Source organism: Platichthys flesus, chromosome 11 (assembly GCF_949316205.1).
Source record: "Platichthys flesus chromosome 11, fPlaFle2.1, whole genome shotgun sequence".
In the NCBI taxonomy this organism is placed as follows: domain Eukaryota; kingdom Metazoa; phylum Chordata; class Actinopteri; order Pleuronectiformes; family Pleuronectidae; genus Platichthys; species Platichthys flesus.
In genome coordinates this window covers 3,578,788-3,597,734 of record NC_084955.1, presented here as the reverse complement: position 1 = coordinate 3,597,734, position 18,947 = coordinate 3,578,788, and the positions used below count along the sequence as shown (strand labels likewise).

The 18,947-nt window shown below is 40.9% G+C and overlaps 1 protein-coding gene across 2 annotated transcripts in view; it reads left to right on the top strand.

The window, feature by feature from the left end:
* The window catches only part of bckdhb (branched chain keto acid dehydrogenase E1 subunit beta), a 105,415-nt gene that overhangs the window by 19,622 nt on the left and 66,846 nt on the right, over positions 1–18,947 (top strand). For both annotated transcript variants that reach the window (XM_062398828.1, XM_062398827.1), the window contains exons 7-8: positions 14,428–14,525; positions 18,152–18,262. In XM_062398828.1, coding sequence (XP_062254812.1) covers positions 14,428–14,525; positions 18,152–18,262 — 209 coding nt within the window. The remainder of the gene's footprint in view (positions 1–14,427; positions 14,526–18,151; positions 18,263–18,947) is intronic.

The window sequence follows — 18,947 nt, the reverse complement described above, 5'->3', positions numbered from 1 at the left end:
CGTACAAAATCTTTCTACCCCACATCTCTTCCCCTACTTTCTTTACCACTCAAGTTTTACATTCTATTATCCATCTCAGAGCAAGATATTACTGAATTGAAACATCTCGCTCTTACAGATCTTTCTCCTTCCTAACCCTAACTTTATCTTTCTAGTCTTACTTCATCTCTCAAACCTTCAGTCAACATTCTTTCACTTTCTTTGGCAAGCCCTTTACACATATACCCTCACATCCATACATATAACATACATTCAAATGGCAGGCATATATCGCCTCTAGTCTGGTTTTTGTATTATTTCTGTCTCTCTCAGTCAGACATTTCCCTCTCTGTCTCAGTCAGCAAACTGACCTTGACTCTTTTTCCTCTCCTCCTCCCTAGTTTTCACATACACACTATTTTATTCATACTAGTTCGTTCAGAAAGAACTCCCTATATTATATAATCAATATTAATTTATAATTATTATATTATTATCTAGTAATTTCCTCTTCCAAAGTCTTTATTCGTAACAGCCTTCCGTTTTTTGTGCCCAATTGAAAATACGCTGTGTCTGACTATTATAGCTCCTCTCTCGTAAGACCAGGCCAACCCCTGGCTAGTCAAGCACCTCACTTTTGTGTAGGCTGCTCAACTTCATCCAGAATCCCACAATAACTAACTTAGATTGCAGAGATGCAACATTTGCTCAAGTCGTCTTTCTTCTTTTAGTCCCGATCACCGGTGTGTCTCTTCTCCAATCTGAATTAGTTTTAAGAATTCGTGCGTCACAGACTTATCTGTTGCGCCAAGACTCTGCACTGTTTAGACTTATTGCTGTTACAAACAACCTTTGTTCATTCCCTTGATTAACATTGCTTTGCCGTAGCCTTTCAATGCCTCCTAAAAACATTACACATATTATTTTACCGCCTTCTCCTCTCCGCACACTCGGAATCCATAACTAAACAGAATTTGTTTTCTGCTTACCTTTTGGTTTGAGTATGTGGAGGATCGATAGGAGCAGCCTCGGACCTTGGGAGTCTCCGGTCTTTCTGGTTAAAAGATTCCTCCTCAGGATAATGTCGGTAAAAACTTCTCTTAGGATCACGACGGGGTCACCAAATTGTCAGGCGTTTTGGTTTATCCTAAATAAGAGAAGAGCCGGACTGGTCCAATTTAAATATTTATTGAGATGCAATGAAAGTTGAAAAACATAGCTATGGACAATTATCACAGCCTAGGCCAATTAAGTTAGCAATAGGTAGTTAATAATGGCCCCGAACAAAAGGGGTTTGATATAGTTATAACAGTAGATTTAATATGATTGGTTATGAAAGATTGAAGGGGAGTCACCGCAAATCAATTTGGTTCTCCCTTGTTGGTGCACAGGCATGTCCACGCCTCTTGGCACAGAAATCCAGGAAGTGACAAGAAGCCGCTCTCTGTGACGCTTCTACTACTCTGATAGTTGCTAAGCAAAATGTTCTCTTCATGAAAGGCCTTGACACCTCTGGTGCCATGTAGGCCATTGGAGAAAGGAATATGATGTTCCTGCTATATTCAAACAATGTACTGTTGATGTAAACATTAGGATCCTCGAAACCAAAACAACTTAACAGAACAATGTCAACAAAGTCACTCTGTCCGACCTCCAGAACTTATCAGACAGCTGCTTGTAATATATTGTGAATGAGTCTAAGGGAATAATGGTTTAATACCAAAAGTTAGAATTCAGAACAATTATAAGATTCATTATTAACAATATGCAGCAAGGGTTATTTATAAATCATTTGAATAAAGGCCTTATATATGGCTCAAACTGCTTCTATCTTTATTCATTTAGAGTTGAGTCAGACACAGAATATAGCTAAAATATTGAAATCCTAACACTACTCAAAGATTCACTTGTGAAATGTACTATGGGATCAAAGTTGAGAGAGACTATATTCTCAATTTCCAGGACTATTTTGATTCCTAAATATGTAAATCCCTCCTGGGTAACTGAAAAGGGGGTAACTACTTTGGGTTTTGTCTGTCATGTTCATTCAGAAATAGTATGGCTGACTTTGAACTATTAACTTCGTAGCCAGAGAATTCTCCAAACGATTTGATTAGGTCAGCGAGTGTTGGAATAGATGTATTCAAGTTGGACAAATAGAGAACAACATCATCCGCAAAGAGCGAAATAATATGCTCCAGTTCTCCTATTTTAATACCGGAGATATTTGGATGCCAAGACCAGGGGTTCAATAGCAAACAAAAACAAAAGGGGCGACAAAGGACAGCCTTGTCGCGTGCTTCGGTGAAGACTGAAGGTTTGTGATATGAGGTTGTTTGTTATTATTTCTGCTGTTGGTTCTGTATATAAAAGTTTCACCCATTTAAGGTACTTTTCTCCCATCCCAAACCTTGTGAAGACCTCCATCAAATATTTCCATTCAATCCTGTCAAAGGCCTTCTCAGCATCCAACGATAGGATTGCATTATCTTTGGCATCACGCCTTTCATGTAATATATTCAATACTCTACGTATATTATGAAATTCCTGGCGCCCAAGAACAAAATTCTGATCATTAGAAATTAGGGATGGAACACATATCTCTAGTCTCCTAGCTAAGGCCTTGCATAATATCTTTGTGTCGCAGCACATTAAAGATAGGGGGCGATAGGATCCCCTGTCTGTTGGTGACTTGCCAGGCTTTGGTATCAAGGTAATTAGTGCAGACCGTAAGGATGGGGGCAGGATTCCTGATTCATATGCCTATTTGAACATTTCTAGCAGTGGAGGGAGCAATTTTTCTGGAAAAAATGTATAAATCTCAATAGGAATCCCATCTGGCCCTGGGGTTTTTCCACTTCTCATGTTCTGCACAGCTTCTAACATTTCCTTAACCGTAAATAGTTTATCCAGTTCAGTCTTATCCTGATCTGTTATAGTCGGAATATCTAATTGGTCTAAGAATTCAATCTGTGACTGCGTGTTCTCTGGATATTCTGATTGATAAAAGGATTCATAAAATGTTCTAAAGGAGGAGTTTATTGCAGCTTGGTCTATTGCCATATTTTCTAATCTAATTGAATTAATAGCTCTATCTGTTTGCATTCTTTTAATTCTCCATGCAAGGAGCTTCCCCGCTTTGTCACCTTGGTCATAGTAGGATTGTTTCAACCAAAGAAGATTTGCGGCATTTTTGTTAGTGGAAAGCTCTTTGTACCTAGCTCTCAACAGAAGAAGTTCTTTATGTTTCTCTGGGCTATCATTTTGATATAAATCTAACTCCAAAATTTTAATCTGAGTCTCAAGATTGATTAGTTCTTCAAAATGGGACTTAGATTTAAAGCTTGTATAGTTTATGATCATGCCTCTAATGTAAGCTTTAAATGCTTCCCATTTTACACTTGCACTTGTTTGATCTGTATTCAACTGGAAGTAGATGTCAATGTTATCACCAAGAAAATTAACAAATTTGGGGTCCTGCAGCCATTTGGTTTGAAAGCGCCATCTAGGGGGACATCGTGCAAGCCTTGGTAAATGAAGGGTTAGAGAGATGGGAGCATGGTCGGATAGAACTATACTGTCATAACCACATTTGTTTACCTGGGGTAGTAAACTCATGTATATCAAAAAATAGTCAATACGTGATGATGTTTTATGAGTACTTAAATAACACGAATACTCCTTTCTGCTGGGATGGAACTTTCTCCAGACCTCAATTAAGTTAAGATCATCTATAGACTGTAGCAAGAGCTTTCTAGTATGAGGATGAGAGGTGTCAATGCCTGAAGAGTGATCGTTAACGGGATCTAGCACACAGTTATAGTCACCACCAATTACATATTTTCCAGGCATAGACGATATAGTAAGAAAGAGACTCCTTAAAAAAAGTCTCATTAGGTCCATAAATGTTGACCAACGTAGTTTGGACTTCTAATATTGTTCCCTGCAAAATAATATATCTGCCAGCTGGATCAATTATTTCCTGGTTGATCCTGAATGGGATTGATTTGTGGATCAAAATGATGACTCCTCTGGCTTGGTAGTTAAATGGGGCAGCAAAAATTTGTCCAGGCCATCTTTTTTTAACTTTGTTAATATCACTCAGATGTGATTCCTGTAGAAAAATAATTTAAGATTTAAGTAGTCTAATCCTGCCTAATACCTGTTTTAATTTGACTAGGTTATTCAACCCTCTGACATTCCAGGATGTGATCTTAATATCTGATTTACCTACCATTCAGTATTAAATCAATTATGAAGCAGAGCACCCTATGGGAGATGGAAATACTACACATTTTACCCAGGCAAATAGCAATAACAGTAATGAGAAGAAAAAAGAGAAAAAATAAAATAAAAATAAAATAAAAACACCATATAATAAAGATACCCTGAAGTCCCCTATGCATTTCCTCGAACAAAATACATTGATATAACCCCTTAAGTAACTTTGCGCTTTGGTTATTTTATTTTACATATCTGAGGGGGGAGGAGCAGTGTGGCGTGATAGCATAAAGAGTCCTATTCTCCTGCATGCTCCGGGAAATTATTAATTATTCAGACCATTTAAATTATTCTCTTAAGAACAGAAATATATATTGTCCTACCAAATAAGCATTGCTTTAGGAAGGCTATCGAAAAATAAGGGAGCTGTTGTGGAAGGAATACAAAAAAAAAACAGTATTTAAAACAGCCTCTCTGTGTTGTATAGTGAAAAAAATATATATATATATATAGAAATTCCAACAACCTATGGTCCCATCGTGAATATATTTATAACAAAATTAGTTACTATTTTTATATTGGAGTAACACAACACCTTATAAACTCCCCTTAAGGAACAGCCTGTTTCAACTAAACAAGAAATTCAACATTATCTCACAGGTGTTGACGTTATTGAATGCTGCATTGAACTGTCAGTCGTTGTGGCCAGCGTTGCCTCATTACAGCATGTTTTTGTTTACCTCTGTCCGTGTGAAACAGCGCCGGTCAGTAGCATCACAGTGCAGTGTCATACATTTATCCTACTTATCCTTCGGCGTGGACGCGTCGCTGGTGTCACCTTGGACTCTTTGAACAAACTTTTTTGCGTCGTTGACCGTCGTGAAAGAGTGCCGCAGCCCGTTGTGGGTGACCGCCAGAATAGCCAGGTAGAACATAACATAACGTATCGGAGCCCCAGGGACTGTAGCTGCCTTTTCACCGGGTCAAAGAGCCTCTGCTGTCGGTGAGTTTCAACTGAGTGATCTGGGTAGAATCTCACGCTGTGGTTCTCAAACTTCACTGTACTCTGTCTCCGGGCTGGTCGCACAGCGCTTTCCTTTTCTCTGTAGCTAAGGAATCGGATAATCGCCGCTCTTGGTTTTGGGTCCTGGCCGGCACTAAGTCGTCCTATCCGGTGTGCTCTCTCGATGATGGGAGGAGTGGGGAAAGTGTCCGTGCTGTTGTAAGCCATTTTTCCAGGAAATCACACATGTCGTTGCCCTCAGCTTTTTCTGGAAGGCCGATGAGTCTTAGGTTGTTGCAACGCGCTCTGTTCTCCTCGTCTTCGACTCTGTTTTCCAGCATGGCGCATTTCTCCTATAACATCTTAACAGTGTTGTGCATGACGTCCAGACTGTCCTCCGCCTGTCCAATTCTGTCCTCTGCTTCGGTAATCCTATTGGCTTGCCTTTATAACTCGTTCTTTATTTCACTTATGCCGCTCAGCACATCTTCAAACTTTTTCGAGAAGTCGCTTTGCATCGCGCGTATGGCGCTGATGACTTCAGCACTTGCCCCTTCCTCTGCAGCCGCCTCCGACGCAGCTTCCATGCTAGCCGCAGCTGAGCTAGCTTTAGCTTGTGGAGTAGACGCTGGTAGTTTCGATGTCCTTGAGTTTTGCTGAGCTACTTTCTGGGCTTTGGTGTTGACCTAGCCTGGATGCCAGACGAACTTAGCCCCGCCCACAACATTTGAGTTTGGGAAGTTTGGTCTGGAGTCGCTCCGTTGGGGAGAAATTATGCCGGTTCTAAATCATCCTTACCAATCAGATTGTCAGGGCGGGCTTTATACGATGATGGACAGATGATCAACGGTAACGTAATCAACCACGTCATCAAAGTGCCCTTGGGTTGAATTTGTTTTCAACAAACATGCCTGCCGCTGGAGAGCTGAGATGTGTAGATGCTGCCATTGAGTCTGTTTTAGAAGACATCGACAGCGCATTCATTTTGAAAGAGGAACACAGAACGTGGAGGCGACGCCAAAGCACCGCGCTAATCCCTATCGCGCCGGCGCTTGGCTGTTCACACCGGACACTGAAGCGACGCTGAACCGCCGGGCAGCGCTAATAATATCACCCGTTGATCCAGTAGATTAAAAGCATATACTTACTTGTTGCTCCAACATTAAGCAACAGCGTCCCAACATTTGTCTTTCTTGTTGTTGTCTTTATACAACATGTTCCGAGGATCATACAACTCACTGCACTTCTCCACTTCAATTATAAATTTAATGTCATTCATGTTGAAGAACTTCTCCGCTGTTTGCTCCGTTAAATGTCGGGTGTTGAGGGTAAATTACGTATTCTCCACTCAAGCCTATGTGGAGAATACGTAGCCCCCCCTCTCTTTTTATCTGTATCCCTGCTTGTGTGGCTGTAGTGGATCGGCAGAGGGGGACATTTAATAATGTCATTGGTCAAATTAAAACTCTAGGACAACAGAAGGGGACTTCAAAGTATGGGATGCATATTTGATCATTTATATCATATAAAATATGTCATCAATATAGTTTAAGATCGTTTTTCAGTGTGTTTCCTGGTGCGATACACTCGAGTCAAGCGCAAAAAATAGACTCGACGCCTAAACGATCGGTGCATGGCGCGAGGCAGCCTTGGCGCAGGGTGGCGTTTCAGCCTCCGGTGTGACCCGCACAAAGTTTTAACATGGGAGTGGATGGGAGCCAGCTGTTATTTAAGGCTTGACGCTGCGCTGAAGGGTCGCTTCGGCATCGCTTCAGCGTCCGGTGTGAACCCGGTGTTAGTATATTACTCACAATGCGTTGCTTAACATACGTCACATACTAGGTTAGTTGTAGGTCTATCCAATTGAGCGAAGAGGAATTTTATTTCCTGGTCAGTTGAAACACGCCCCATAATCACAGCCCAATGGAGTGGTCTCAGACTCACATTCTGACTAGAATTGTGAGTCTGACAACGTCAGGCTAGTATTGACCATAATGCTGGCTGGAAGTATTCTGTTAGAGTATGAACGGCTTAAGCCTTGGAGCCTCGCTGAGATGCGTCTCACCAACGTCACGCCATAACCGTAACCCCTATAACTCTGTCTTTAGCATGAGCATATTGCAGGTCTAATTATTTAATATGCTTATTCAAATCGAGAAGTTTAGTAGGAAATAATCTGTCCCCTAAGAAAGGTTTTCAAAGTATCCCAAACATTCAAGGTTGAGGTTTCATGAGAAGTATTTATGAGACAAATGGATTTTATCTGCTATTCTAAAAATTTCACAAAATTGTTGTCCAACGGCTGGATAGAGTTGAAGCACCAGTGTTTATTCGCTTTAGCAAGATCAGGGAAGTTCATTACTAGTATTACGGGGGCATGGTCTGATATCACTATACTCTGATATTCGCAGGAGTAAGCAAGCTTGAGCAAATCATTTTCATTAATAAGAAATCAATCCTGGAGTAGGTAAGATGAACGTGACAGAAATAGGAATACTCTCTCCTGCCTGGATGGAGGCAGCCCCACATGTCACAAATGCCATAATTGGATAGGAAGGACTAAATAAGTGAAGCAGATTTACTCCAGTTCCAGGGTTAGGCGATGAACGAACTGGTAATGGATCCAACCAGCAGTTATGATTCCCAGCGAGAATGATGATCCGGCAATGAGGACACGTGCCATTCAAGAAAGCCCACTTCATCTGCATTGGGGGCACGCATGTTAGCGAGCATAACTCCTGTATTATACAGTTTCCCCGGGACAATGATAAAACGACCACGTCTATCCGATATCCCTCTATGATGTTCGAAATGAACATTTTGGTTTCATGAGGATTGAGACCCCCCTAGCCTTGACCTGGAAGGTGTACTAGAAGTGCTGCCCCGCCCACCGCGACACGAGACGCGAGTTTGTAAAGACCCCCAGGAAGGTGTGTCAAAAATACATCTTCCTTTCTCTCTACACATCATCTTCAGCTCCGTTATCTTCATATGAAAAAAAAGAAAAAACTCAAAAGAAAGCACCCCTGGGTTAACATTTCAGCTTTGTTGGAAACAAGTTTACCAGGGAGGGATAACGGCACTTTTCGTCTTTGACTCTTTGAAAGATTATATACAATACAGTAGAAACATGAAGCAAGCTCAAGGATGCTAGACACTGATCTTGATCCTCGACCGTGAACTGGACTTGGTCAAATTTAGTTTTGAGCACGTTGAAGGAGGTCCTAAATTATACGGCTAGTGCCTCACTTTGCTGGTCCAGTTGCATGGATATGGCCTAAACTGTTAAGCTAGCTGTTGCTGCGTCGTCTTTTTTCCCGTAGGGGAGAGCGGGGTAATGTTGGACATCGGGTAATGTGAGACACCCCCTGTATCTAGGCAACAAAACACATTTGTGGTCATTTGACCATTATGTTTTCAAGCCCCTCCCATTCCCGCCTTGTCATGAAGGAGAAGTTGGTGCTGTGGAAAGTATGTTTTTTCACAGCTGTTGTGTCAAAACAAATTGAATTGGTAGAAAAACTTATATCATACATGTTGGTGAACTTCCAACATATAAAACCATGTGATTGATGCTAGCTGAAGATTAGCCTGAATTGCTAAGAGATGTTGTTTTTCTAAAACGGTGGCTGACAAGCACTTTTCAAGTGCTTGTCAAACACTTGAAAAGTGAGACAGTGTCTCACTTTACCCCACCATGAAGAACAAGATAAGTTTAGTCCTAAACATATTTTAGTGTTATATTACATTATACATGTTTTATTTTTAATGTCATAAACATTGTAGAAAAGCCATCATGCCAAGAAACTATACACCAGGAAGACAACCTGGGGCCAAACACCCCTCGCAGAGATGGAGAGTGCAGCCGCTAAGGTCAGGCTAGGAAAGAAGTCCTTAAGAAAAGCGGGAAGGGATAGAAATATTGACAAGACAACCCTCAAAAGATTCATAAAGAAAAAAGAGAAAGGGAAGGGAAAATCAGTAGCCTGGGGGGCAGTAGCTGAGGTAAAGAGAATATTCACAGATGAGATGGAGGAGGAGCTTGTCAAACACTTGAAACAACTAGCTGACCAGTTCCATGGCCTTGTTCCAGTTAAGTGCTGTGTACTGGCATTTGAATATGCAGAGAAAAACAATATTCCTGTCCCTGCCAATTGGACAGAGAAACAATTTGCAGGTAAGCTAGGGTGTGCAAGAGATCAAATGAATCATAATTATCATAAATGTGCTTAATTGACCAATCCCCAAAAAGTGGTCTTGTGTCCCACTTTACCCCGGGGTATAGTGGGACACAAGACCACTGTTTTTAATCATAATTTTAAAAAAAGTGGTCTTTTCATATTTTCACTGCCCTTTGTCCTGTAGACATTCTGATCATTTCCATTGCTAGAAATCATCCTGAATTAATGGGAAATGTGTAAATTTGACTGATATATCATTTTAGCTTGCCTAGAGGGGAGCAAATGTAAAAAATTCCCCACATTACCCCGCTCTCCCCTATCTGCTGCTCTTCAAAGCCATTTGGAGGCAAGCGTCAATAGTGTAGCCAAAAGATTTAAATAAGGAACAATTTGATTGGGGACTTGAGGGATAAAGGGGTGAAAAATGAAAAGTAAGCAGGAGCACCAACTTCTTGCTTCTACTCCATGTAGTATCAAACTGGAAGTCCAGAGCCTTTGCGCAATTTTTTCAGTTGATATATAAATATATGCTCAAAATAAGAATACAGTCAAACAAATAAAAAACAAATTATGATTCTCTTTAACAGTAGAAGTAGCCCTTATTTAAGCAACAAGATTCAGTTTTTTTCCGGGGTGGTTGGAGTGCCATACCTCCTCAGAATAGCCCGTTCAGTGTCATGCTCACTAGTCTGCTATTAATTTGTTGCTCTCTAGCAGATGTTCCACATGTATCCCTGCTTTGTGAAGAAAAATATTGTGGTAAAAAGTGTCATTCAGACGCCTCCTTCTGCATTGTCCCTCACTGGTCCGCTTTCTGCCTGCCTGGTTGGAAATATTCTGCCTCTTAGAAGTGCGAGGCAAGACAAACAAACAATATGCCTGACTGCGAACAATGTGAGCGTGATCAGCAGGATCACAAGTGTGAAGCAGACAGTCTAAATGGGGCGGGAAGTGTTGACAGTGCTTAGCTGAGTTAGCTCCCCCTCCCCTTACTGTGTGGAGGGAGCACCAATGTTCAGGGTGGATTGGTTGGACAGGCTGCTATAGAAAAAGGCCTCCAACCTTTATATTCCTTGAAGATGATGTACAAGCGCATTATAGTAAAGAAAGACCGAACCGGAAGAGACTGGCACTAGCAGCCTCAAAGCAATTGTTTATTTGCTGCATTTATAAGAGCCGTTGATTAGAGCCACATGAGATTGTGAAATGTTACAGTTGACTGTTGAGATTGTTTCAATTATGGGAAAGGGTAGGGATCACTGTCCAAAGTGTTTCCATTCATCAACTCAAAGGGAGCCGAACTACAGACTAACTTTTTTTTCATCACCTTTCCAAAACTTGGTTTTTTTCACATCTCGATTAATATTTTTGGGTTTTTCAAGGAGCATGAAAATAAATAATAAGTTATCTTCACATATCCATGAGAACTTTGATTATACAAGCTTTATGACTACTGCAAAAGACAAACCATCCAGAACTATTGTAGCCATGCTTTGCACTCTTCACAATAGCATCTCAGACTTCTTTCTACCGTTTCAGTACTGGGTCTCAGTTGCTGCATTTTTTTTCTCTCAGAATAAAACCTATTGCTTTAACCTCCCTGATAACTAAGACCAGCTGTGTGTCATTTGTCTGTTGTTCACACTGGCACAGCAAGTGAACTTTCAACCAAGTTTTAATGTTTATCTGTTGAGTTTATGTCACAAACATAAATGGTTGCAACACTGCCTGTATGTGTTTCAATATAAGTTAGTTCACTTGTTTGTTTAAAAAAAGAAGGTTTTGTTGTGAAATAGTCACAGTAGCAGAAGATGCACGGCTTCATACTGTATAGTACTTGTATTTATATGAGTAAACAGGACTGCTTTTATACAAGGAAATAGTCATTTTTATGGTCATATTCAAGGCAAAGCCTATGTACAAACATTGTTCTGCAGTAGTAGCTCCTCTGCAGAACATATAATTGAATTGAGAAGCTAAATATTGTGCAATGAACTGATGAAGTTGAATAGATAAAGTTGCATAGCTGCCTTTCTTTGTGTATATCTATGCTTTGACCCAGAGCCTTTAAAAAAATAGTTTTTTGAGACATGTCAAGGTGGTAGATCTCGGCTTATGTTTGGAAAGGGATCTTGTTGAAAAGGTTGGTGACCACTGATCTAGAGAGGACACTGTGTCTGGATCTCACTTCCCTTCTCTTTTATCAAATAAACTGAAACCAAGGCCCAAAAGCTTTGATTATAGAATTTTGACTATGATAGATTGTGTGTGTGTTGTGGGGAAATGTTCCACAGACATTTAAGTGGGCATCTTTGGAAGAAATGACAAATAAAGATGTTGACAAACACAAGTTGGCAGGCAATTTAATGTGCAGCTCACAGCTGTTCTATGAAATGAGATCTTAGATTAGATTTGGTAAGCCACACATAAGTCAATATAAGAGAAATTAATAGTATTTTTTTTGCTTCATTCAATTGTTGTAGCAGGCCTGAGGGGGTCAGTTGGGTAGGGAGTCCTTTTGAATGTAGCGTTTAAACAGCTAAAAGAATGTGGCAACAGATATCTCAAACTCCAGCAAAATATAATGTGTGTAATGGGCTCTTTTGTGCTTCCTCAATGTGTTTTTGGTATGTTCAGACCTACCACTTCTAGTTAGTGCTTTCAACTTGTTAGCGCAGGTTGGGACATAGCCCATTTCCTGCTCTACATTCCCTCAAAGGTCAACACTCACAAGCAGGCCTGCTATTGGTCAAATTTGTTTTCTTTCCTCATTGGGTACAGTGCACAGGGATACTGCCAGTGAGTTTGATCGGTATTCCCAATTCTACAGCACCATGTTGTGGTGCAGAAAGCAGAGTTGCTGCCAACTGCAGTTCAGTTGTGGACGCATCGCTCCCCCCCTTGTATCACGAGCTGTTTTTTCACCATAGTTTCAATGCTTATCTATTGAATATATTGAAGCATAAATATTTTCAACACTTCCCGTTTCAAAATAAAAGCAGTTTAAACTAAATTGATATTATCCGCAATAAGACAAAGGGTTAGATAGACAGATAATCTAAAAATATTGACCCTGAAAATCATAATCAATCAACCTTAGTTTAGAAACCCCAAAACCCTCCGATTATGGGAGAGCACAATTATGCCATGAATAGAAACAAAACAAAGAACAGTGATTGTGGGTTTATTTCAGAGGACTGTGGCCACTATAACTTATAATGTCATATCTAGACATGGAATATATAAAACCAAATGTAAAAGAAGATACTTGATGTGATTGATGTCTTTCATACCTCACAGCTGTGGTCTAACAATCAGTCAAAGCTATGTTGGCTTCTGCTTGAGTGAGAGAATTAGTTTACATAGACTGGTCACATTGTGATCATGTGTTTTACAATATGTGTCAGAGAAAACCATTATGAATATGAAGTGTCATGACTCTGACTGATGTGGTTCAGCAGGGTTCTTTAATTTGCTTTTGTTTGTGTTGTTACTCAGTTGACATTTGTATTTGTTCTTTAGCCCCCTTTGTTGTTTTTAGTCACTCTTTTCTGCAGCATTTCCATTTTGAATAATTTAATATATTGGATATAATTTGAAGGTGCTGTGACAAGATATGGGTCGAACAATCAAGTCTGTGTTACTTTAAGTTGCCATTCTCATTATCACATGGTGAAACTTTTTTAGTTTCTGGTTATCTAGTTGTTAATGCTGTAGGTTTTGACAGATGTTTAAAAATCCGCTCATCCATCCTACACAGTGTTATTTTTATTTTTGTTTTCCTAAAGGCGAAGAGCGAGCCGGCTCTAGTGCCAGGTCTACATAACGTTTATGATATCTGTCTGGATTATATGAAGTCATGTTTTTGATTGTAGCAGCCCTCTCTTTTCTCGTGTGGAAAAGGATAAAAGCCACACGTTTCTATAATCATGGTCATATGGTTTTATAGGGACTGAGTTTCCCCTTATTAAACCATAAACTAGTTTTCATAATTTAATTCTAACCTTCCAAAAAGTGCTATTATTCAACCCATGTGGCCTCTTTTCTGTCTCATCTGGAAGCCTAAACTGGGAGCTGCATATGATTCACCCAAACCCTTTATGTTGTTTTACAACAGTAAGCCATCGAGACATGGAGCTGTTTTATTTTCCTCTACGAACTCTCAATTTTTGGAAATGATCATTGAAGTCAAGATTTCCAGAAAGGTCTCTGCAGAGTATAATTACTTACTAATGTGATTTTTACTTCATGTGTTGATGTGTAAGAATCGTTTAAGATCCTTTGCTCTAGCCGTTTTTCAGTGATAGCCATAATAGGGAATTACATTCAACGACAATTACAAGTGTACTCATGTGATTATATGTTGTCTGTGCAGTATAAATATTGCAAATAAGATTCCTGTTTAACACCGATGGCAGTTTAAGTTTTTTGACTGTAATTATTTCCATGACTGTGCTTCAGTTTTCAAAGACATTTTTAACAATTAATCAAACCACATACTTGCATGCATTTTGTCTTGAACTTCAAAGAGTTCATAAAGAGGCTGACTGCAAGGCCTCCCCTTTTTTGGAGGGCTGCTCCGTTTATGTGGCCCCTTTTCTGAGTGATATCCCATCCCACCAATATTTTGTTGTCAGGATAAGTCAGAGCTCTGAGCTTGTATCTGGCAGAAATGTATCTATTAGCTCAGGCACTCATTTGTGCTGATGAAAGTAAACTCGGCCTCTGGTGAGGGATGAGGTTCTGGAAAAAGTGCGAAAAGAATTTAGAAAATGGGCCAGTTAAAATGTTCTAGAGTCTAAATTTATGTTCTTTGACCGGCTATCATTTCACCACTTTGTCATCTAGTCTAGTATTTAGAGGTTCGCTCAGTTTGGAGTATTTTACATGATAACCACAGGGTACATAGTAAAAGCATGATTGAATGTGTGCAGAATGGACCCTTGACAATTGTTCATGTAAGTTCACATGCACCTTGTTTGAACACCGTGACATTAATATTTATGAATGTTAATGTTTTTAAATGTGCGTGTGATTCCTCAGTGGAGCAGGTTCCGGTGGAGTCCTACACAATCCCACTGTCGCAGGCTGAGGTCCTACAGGAAGGCAGTGATGTCACTCTGGTAGCCTGGGGTACACAGGTTGGTGATCCTTACTCATGCATCCTTAACACAGTCTCTGTGGGTGATACGAGCAGTTCTAAGTTGTCATCCCCCTTTTGGATGATTTTTCATGACCACAGGAAAAAAAGGGGTTCAATCTTGTCTCGAAAAAAGATGTTTAAAGACACAGAGGCAAGCCATGGATTAACTTTAAGTCCATCACAAGCCCCCTCTGTCCCAGCAGGGTATCTCAACCTGCAGTCTTTGGCTGTATCAGCTCAGACATCTCTACAGCATCTAGGCTGTTCTTTGCTCTCCACACGTTAACACTACATTTCTGCTTCACACGTTCCATTATTGCCTTTCTTTTCATCCAAGAGATGGGTTTTTTTCGCAGCTCCATATGAATGTGCCTGTAACTCACCAGGAGTCATCCCCACCTTCGATTGTGCCCAGGCACTTAAACAGGCTTATCCGGCTGTAATGTACCTGGTGAATGGGAGAGATCTTGGAGGGCATTAAGGGCAAAATGTCTCCATCAAAGCCAGTATTATTGTTGAAGGGGAGACAGACAAGAAAGAGGATCCAGTAAAGTAGTGGAAAGCATTGCTCTCCTTTTTTGAAGTGGCACTCTTCTTTCCCACCTCATCCCCCCTCGTGTTCCAGGCCTTTGCAGATGACAGAAAAAGAAAACAACTTGCTCAGAGTAAAAGGAGCCAAACCCAGTCCTCGCAGTAAAAATTTCAGACCACTCAAACAGAGGAAGTTTCGTTGTCCTCCTCTTTATTAATGTGTTATTCCCTTAGTCTATTGTATATGCATGCAGATAATTATGTAATGGCAGCATCATTTTAAAATAAATCTTCTTCAGTTATTGGAGTTATTTGTGATGTTGAGGCCAGGGACTATATCTTAAAGACTGGCTTGTCTTCTGACAAATGTCTCCTCTAGTTGATGACAAAGATTTATCACAGCAATGCTTATTAAACACAAACTCAATAAATGTGATTTCTGTATAGGAGGCCCCATAGACTATTGTTATAGATGGACAACATGACTGCTCCCCATAAGTGTGAAGGGTTTTAAGTTCGAGCACAGGCTATAGTTATTCATGTACCATGAAATGTGTGAATGGACGTCGGGACGTGTGTAAAAGCAGGTTTAGGAGAAAAGAGAGGGAGAGAGATCAGAAAAGCTCTCAAAACATCGTCAGACAAGGTTACAGAAACTTCACCACTCGGTACCCAAATTGGAGGTGCGTACCGATCTTTTTATCGGTAAAGTCTCTTCAAACCTAGTCAGATGTTTACAGTGCTGCCGGAGACGTTCCTTCATGGCGCAAGGCCCTTTTAAAACATTCAACACGTTAAACAAAGGAATCGGATGTGACATCTCGGTTCGCCACGTTAAACACAGCTGAAAGCAGACTCGTGGTCTTCAAACAAACATACACTCAAATAAATGACAAGCTAAGTATAAATACTAGTCTCTGCCCAGACAATAAAGCCTCTTACTACGACCTTCGCGGTGTTGCATGCGTGTGTTGCGCGGATATCCCGGAAGTCCGGTGAATCTCGTGGTCTCTTAAGCGGGGCACCAGTGGTTGCAACGGAGATCGGCGCTGGACCTAATAGGCGCAGATTCTTCTTGCTCCTCAACGGAATGAACGTTGTCCTTCTGCTTCGACGGGATTCTGCTTCGTCCTTCTGCAGGGATTAACCGCTGTGGCGCAGTTTTTGGGATCGTGGAAATGAAAGTCTCTGTTCTCAGCCGGCGAGTGAGCTTCCTGTGTGCGGCCTTTTCAAGTTAAAAACAAAAATAGTCAAAATAAATCATTTTCTTTTAAGATAAAAGAAAATGAAAATAAAACAAACGTTTGTGGTTATTGCCTCCTTTAGCAGCTAAATCATCTAGCTAGACCGGGAACGGTCTATTGACGTCTTCAGAGAGCAGGAAAATGGCAGAGAATTTTGGGTCTCTCCTGTGTAACCTGAGAGGAGGGCCAGCCTCCTTGAGGAAGGGGTCATCGGTCAGTGGGCTATCAGCCAATTGAATGTCAGTATTCGACTCTGGGAGCGGTTGGAAAGGTGGGGATCCTCCTGGGGGACACTGGAGATGTCTGCGCCCCCACTTCAGAGGAATACTTTTAGGGTTCGATTGGAATGTGAAAAACTCTAAAACTGGTTTCAGCCTGGCCCACAGGCCTCAGTTTAACAACCCATTGTGTAGTGGTCTCTACCACATGGTCAGCTCACTGGGTCGTTGCCCAACACCCATTCACACATACTTTCATACAGTGCATCTATTCGCAGCACTTCGTTATTCTATGGGGGGCCATTCGGGGTTCAGCATCTTGCCCAAGGACACTTCGGCATGCAGATGGGTCAGACTGGGGATCGAACTGCCGACCTTCAGGTTGGAGGACGACCACTCTACCCCTCAGCCACAGCTGCCCAATTTGGGCTTCCTTTCTGTATAGTGTGAGGAAGTGGATAATGTGCATCTTTCATCTATATACAGTCTATTGTAGTCACTGATGGATAACATGCTGTGTCCATAAGAAAAACTTAAGTTTGCCCATTCTTCTCTGACCTCATCAAAAAGTGTTCCCGTCTGCATAACTGCAGCTCACTGGATATTTGTTTGTCCTTCACACCATTCTGAGTAAACTGCAGAAGATTGTTGTATCGGAGATTAACAGTTGAATTAAGATAGACAAGATAAGACAACACATTCCTTTATAAGTCATGTGATTTGTCATGCGAGTCAAAAAAATTGCCCTGAGAGGAGCACTGGTTGGACAGTCTGAAATCAATAGGAAGGGACGTCCTGCAACAACTCTCCTTCAGAAACTTTAGGTGAGTCAGTCTCTCACTGAAGGAGCCGCACACTGCTGTGATGGTGTCCTGCAGGAACCTCAGTCCAGTTTATTTTTCAGATCAACATCTCAATGTCCATTCCCTGGATCTTCACCAGTATTGGGGAGGATGGTTTACCCTTGCAGAAATCCAACACCAGACACCAGTTCACAAAGTTTCGCATCAGTTCTCTAAACTCCCTGTTCTCCTCATCTATGATGAGGCAGACGATTGCAGAGTCCTCAGAAAACTTTTGCAGGGGGCAGGAGAGACGTGTTCAGTGTTGAGGGGGAAGAGGATTGAAGCAAGAGTCATTCCTTAAGGGGTCCCCTTACTGTGAACAGCCATGTCAGAAATGCTCAAACTGGCCTGTCTGGTACCAACAATCATGCCATTATCAAAATGACGGAGATCACATTTTCCCATGTATAGCTTTTTGATGTGTATATATAAACTGAAACTCCGGACCTGTATCTGCAGGGTTTTATCAATACCACTGCTCCAATCTGGGTGGCTCATTTTGATATTTGCAGGTGTTTGTAATAAAGTGCTCAGTGAGTGTATGGTTTATGTAATAAATTGTAATCAACCTTTTTATTTTTGGGAGTTGTGGGCAGATTTTATATCTTGACCTAGGTCCAGCTGCTCAAGGCTTATTTGCCCAAGTGGTATGTGACAGATTAATTTAGCCATTAGGTCGAATTTCGCAGTGTTGAAATAGCAAAACTAAAGCAAATGCAATACTCAATGTGACATAATGCAAGTATTAGGCATTTTGAGTAATTTTCCTTTTCTTTTCCCACTTAGATCCATGTGATGCGCGAGGTGGCCAACTTGGCCCAAGAGAAACTGGGAGTGTCATGTGAGCTCATCGATCTACAGACCATCCTTCCCTGGGATGTAGAAACAATTTGCAAGGTAACCTAGTCACTGGTTAAACTGACATAAAGCAGGGTCTTATTCACTGCTAACTGATACATTTATTTGATTGTGACCAATCCTGTTATTAATTTCATGGTGCATTATGTAGGGTTTATTGTTATCTAGGGTCACTGCTAGAACCAACTGAATACCCCTTGCCTCACCTTCCTCTTCCAAGCACGTAGGAGAACTAATGGGGCCTTTCGGTAAAATAAAAACACGAATAGCCCTTGAAAAAGTTGGTGTTTGGTTTTATCCATTCTGGGCTACTGTAGAAACATGGTGGACAACGTGGCGGACTCTAGGGCAGCTAACAAATACACAAACATTCTTATATAGATCCAGATGACTCAATACTGATGAACCAGATAATTATGGATATTATATAAAATTTCTACAAAAAGATACCACAAAATCCTGCGTACTAGACTTTTATCTAATATTCTCTGCTGAAAAATACACAATGTTTTTCATGCCAGTCTCAACCTTTTGGGATAGGCAAAATATCTGCATTTTAACCTCCAAAAAGACACATCACTGTCTTTAATACTGTTGCCAATGAAGAGCTGTTGTTCAATGGAATCATCTTTCTATTGTAGATGTGTGTATTTTGGTGCGATATGAGGCAATATTCCTCTGGTCAGTGTGGTTCGCTTTGGGGCCTGATAAACAGGATTCCTTT